The sequence below is a fragment of the Miscanthus floridulus genome, chromosome 12 (genome assembly GCF_019320115.1).
Source record: "Miscanthus floridulus cultivar M001 chromosome 12, ASM1932011v1, whole genome shotgun sequence".
NCBI lineage: Eukaryota > Viridiplantae > Streptophyta > Magnoliopsida > Poales > Poaceae > Miscanthus > Miscanthus floridulus.
The window spans coordinates 77,395,807-77,400,611 of NC_089591.1; the positions used below are offsets into that span (position 1 = coordinate 77,395,807).

A 4,805-nucleotide genomic window follows, 5' to 3' on the forward strand; every position below is an offset into this window, starting at 1 on the left:
GGAGGAACCCAGCAAGTATGGTTATAACTTTTTTAGCCACTTGAAAAACTCATTGATTTACTTGTTTTTTGAACTATTGGAGATGCTCTTAGCTAGTTGGATCCAAACAAGTCTTTTTTAAAAAAGACACTCTAAGAGTGTCTTATATCTGGTATATACGAAGAAAAACAACAAAGTATTACAAATGTTAGATAACTTGATACAAAACGGCCTCTAAAAAATAAGATTACATTAAGGCAGCATTATCCAATTGTGTTACATGAGAAAAGACAACTTCAATAATAAACTTATCCGTGGCTATTTGGACCTCTACAGATATGAATCAAAACTTCTTTTTGGCAATCTACCCCATCCAAAAACAACAAAGCGCACCATGAAAATTGCGGGACCTATCTCGGTAATAAGGAGTTGACCTCCAAATAATTAGGCACGTCGTGGACTCTGGACTCGTGGTATGCCTACAGTAACCTTGAATGACGTACCGACGACTTCAAGTATGGTAAATCAAGCAACTCGAATTCGCGTTCAATTCACTGAAGCTCGCAAACACACCTCAGCTGACGAATGTAGGGAAGAAGAACACGTATTGTGTTATTTACACTCGGGAAATGGCATGCTAACAGGCTGAGGAATCACTTTGGATCTACTCAATTCGTCCGGCGAATTGATCTCCTGGAAGTGCGCGTGGAGTCGCAATGCTGCAAGCGGCGTCATCAGTATGAGATGTCGACGAGCGCGACCATGGCCTGCGCGACGACGGCATCCCCGTGCGTCCTCTGCTGCACGGCGCGGAGCGAGGCGTACCGGTGGCTCCGCGGCTGCATGGGCACGGGCACAGGCACGGCGGCCAGGGCGGCGGCGCCCGCGTGGGCGTAGCGCCGCAGCTCGGCGTCGTAGAAGGACGCGACCCCGCGGAGCGCGATGCACGCCCGCGGCAGGTGGCGCGCGAGTGGCAGCGCCAGGTTGAAGGGCCACAGCAGGAACGCGAACTGGAACGCCTTCAGGAACCCGGCCGCGACCGCCGGCACGGCGAGGAGCGCCACGTGAACCGGCATCGTCGATGAGCCACCACCGCTGCTACGAACTGCTCCCTGCTAGACGATGTCTGCAGTCTGCTTGCTTGCACTGGACCTATCTGTCTATCTATCCCTCATCCCCTGTGTGCTTGCCATGGCATGGCTTTATGCCCGACGAGCTCGATCGAGCGACGCGTTGGTGGTCAGCGAAGCCATGGACGGATACGTACCTTGCTTGCGGACAGTGGCAAGGGGGTTCTCTCTCTACATATAATTGGTCCACCACTGCTGATTGTTTTGGACTAGCTAGCTGGATTAACGAGAGTCTTAACAGATTCTTGGACTCCGTTAGCCCTCTGCCCCTCTTGCCGATCGATAGATGGTGCCGGTCACAGATTAATCTAGATGGCCGGCGATATCACGTTGTTCTTAGCTGACGTCTGCTTCTGTCGGGAGATTATTCTCTTGAGGGTCCGATGTCACGTCGTCGTTTTCTCCGTTGGAGACAGGACACAGGGATTCTTTTGTTCTGGACCTACAAGCAACAGTACGATTATTTATTTTAGCGACAGACTAATGTGGAGCGGAAGGCATGGCTTGATGACGACGATGGTCCCTGTTCAGATCATAACTTGTAATTAATGCAGTCAGTCTGGGCCGACCTACTGCCTCTCACATAGTCATATGCATACTCCCTCTTCTTCATCACCACGTTGGTTTCAGTCAGGACTTATCAGTGTTTTTCTCTCACAACAAACCAGTATCAGCCGGGCTTATCAGTCCAGAAACCAACCAGCGAATAGGCTGACTGTAAAAAATGTTATTCTCGCTTTTTAACAACTCAACTAATTTAACTTTAACTAAACGGATTTGCTAAACAACATGAGGATGTTTTGCTGGTTTTGGACAACCGGATTTTACGCCGTTCGATCTGGATATCTGACACACATCCGCGCGCACCTCCAACTGCAAGGCCTCCTCGCTGCTAGTTCCTGACAGAGTCTTGGGAACTTGGTTGCTGTCGTCATAATTGGCCATGCAGCCCGAGCGCGTCGGCCCGGCCCAAGCACAGCCCGACACGGAGGCTAGCGGGCCTGGGCTGGCCTGGCCCAGAGCAGCAGTCCGTGCCTAGGCCTGACCCCAGGCACGTGGGCCGGCACGGCACGGCCTGCTACAGAGCAGCCGGCCTGCTAGCGGCCCGCCAGGCCGCCTCCCCGCGCCTCCCCGCGCCCCCCGCGTATATAAGCGGGGAGGGACTCCCCGGCTCCCCGCTCGGCCACCTCCCCCCGCCTCACCCTGATTCCCTGAACCCTAAATCCCTACCTGGCTACCCCGCTCCCCGCCGCACCGCTCGCGACCGCCACCACCATCCTCTCCCTCCTCCCCCCTGCCGTCGGGCGCACCCAAGTCCTATCCCACCACTGGCGCCGCCTATGGCCCTCCGCATCACTCCACCTTCTCGACTCCCACCTCCCCGTCCCCGCCTCCTCCCTCTCCACTGCCGTGTCCTGGATCCTCGCCTCCCACCGCGACAACGCCGTGAGGTCCCATCTCCTCATCGCCCGTCCCTCCGCCTCAGACTTCGACTCCTAGATCCGCTCCCTCACCGCCAAAAACCTCCTAGAACTTGTCCTCCGGCACCCTTCCGACGAGACTCTTCGCCTCTCTCCTTCATTCCTCTCCTTCTGGTCCCTCCGCACCACGGAGCTCACCAACTGTCGCCTCCCCGAGGACGGCACCAGTGGCGGCGAGGTCTATTTCCCCCCACCTCAGCGAGCTGACCCTCAAACGCGTCGGCGACCGCCTCCTCCTCCCCGCGTGGCCCCACCTCCAGGGCGAGCGCGCTGGCAACCGAATCTGCCTCTGGGGCGAGCGCGTCGGCTGTCTCCCTCCCGCGCACAGCCGTCTTCCTCCCGCGACTGGATCTGCCTCTGGGGGTAGCACGCCGGCGGCGACGACCGCCTCCCGTGGCTACCCTGCCTCCTGCTCTCCCCTTCCCTCTCTCGTGGGCCTCGGGCTAGCCCGACACGCTGGAGTGCCCGTGCTTCTCGGGCCGGCCCGGCACGAAAATTGGCCCAGCAGGCCGTGCCTGGGCCGGAGGCCAGGCCCGTGGCCCTGTGAGGCACGGCCCGGGAGGCACGGCGTGCCGTGCCAGCCCGTTGGCTACCGGGCCGTGCTTTCACGGGCCCATGCCGTGCCGTGTCGGGTCGGCCCGTTGGCCATCTATAGCTGCCGTAGGTGGGCATGGAAGCGGGTACTGTGCGTAGCCCTCCCTCCTAGGATCCTCTGTGGCCGTGCGGCATGGAAGTGGGTGTGCGGGCGGCGCAGAGGATCCGGTCCCCTAGGAAGCGGACAGGTATATGATATTTGACATATATTTCTTCGATATTTGTAATCCATAGAAATGATTTGTAAACTTTTTTTAAAAATTTGGTATATATGTTTATGAAATTTGCATTTCATAGAAATACTTAAATTACATCACTCTGTCCAATAAATTACACTAAAATTATTATAAATATATTAATAAGACGGTGTAAATATAACTATAAAACAGTGTAAGTGCATGGAAGAAATTAAAACAACCGGTTGTTGTCTAGACATAATCCTAACTAAATATATAAGAAAGATATTAATATTTTTAATACATAACTAATATTATTAGATATATTATTGACTATATTTTTATAATAAACTCATTTAGAAATATAATATTGCTAATATTTTTTACAAACCTGATTAATAAAAAAAGTTTGATTGGCATAAATATCATAGCGATTTTTTATGAGAGAGAGAGAGAGTACAACATTATCAGCCTATCGCCTTGGAACCAGCCATAGAGTAAAATTTGGTCCAAGCATAATCTGTTCATAAAACCAAGGGTTTAGGATTTAGGAGTGAACTCTATAGCAGGCTAACGGGAAAAAAAATCAGTGTGAACCAACGACGGATCATTTACCAATTCGGTAAATAATTATAAATTCTGCAACATAATTCAGTATATGGGCACTAAATCACAAGATAGCTGGAGTTGGTCACCTATTTGGCTAACAACTAGTTGGATACTTGGCTAATAAATTAGCCTATCTATTAGCCCAAGTTTAAATGGGTTAGTACTAAAATTACCTCACTAACAATTAGAATACTTATCGAAATAGTTTCCAAGATGAAGTTGAAAAATGAAAACTTCTATAAATTACAATAAAACTAGTTCAAACGACATGATAGATCGAAATATAGATATAAAATAGACTTGCAATACAAATTAATTGAAATTTTAGTCAACGGTTAAATAGATAAGTTTTTTTTTACAATATATAAATATACGCACGTACTGTGGGAGCCAGGGTATACCCCTAGATCTGCCCATGGTGTGAACGGTTTCATGGAGCAGTTGTAGGCATCTGTTTTGGACTCATGAGACAATATATTCATGTGTACACATCTAACGTATGAGATTATTGATTAAATTTAGAAGAAATAGTTAGAAAGAAAAAATACAGTTCTCTTATGCGTTGGAATGTTGGATGCAGGCGCGCATAGGCATTTAGAATCCATAACAAGAGTCCATGGACGCTCCATACGAATCGTCACTACTAAATTATAAAAGAAAAGGAAGAGAGAAAAAAACTAATTAGCCATTTGACCAGGTTGAAGCAAAAGCAAAACACACAAAAAAAATTGTAATGCTAGCAATCAAACATCCGTCTACGCAAGACGCTCCTGTTGGTGGACCCGATGTCCAGGAGCCTATCCATTCATATCCGCTCCCCTTCGATCATCGTAGAT

The 4,805-nt window shown here is 50.0% G+C and overlaps 1 protein-coding gene across 1 annotated transcript; it reads right to left on the reverse strand.

Annotated features, from left to right (window-relative positions):
• Window positions 1-462: 462 nt before the first annotated feature.
• On the reverse strand, window positions 463-1,358 carry LOC136498645 (uncharacterized). Its single transcript, XM_066494531.1, has one exon. It carries the CDS (start codon window positions 1,053-1,055, stop codon window positions 714-716), a length of 342 nt encoding a protein of 113 aa, XP_066350628.1. The 5' UTR covers window positions 1,056-1,358; the 3' UTR covers window positions 463-713.
• Between the last annotated feature and the right edge of the window lie 3,447 nt (window positions 1,359-4,805).

Coding starts and splice junctions, on each gene's coding strand:
- LOC136498645 (XM_066494531.1), bottom strand. CDS start 1,055: ATGCCGGTTCACGTGGCGCTCCTCGCCGTGCCGGCGGTCGCGGCCGGG.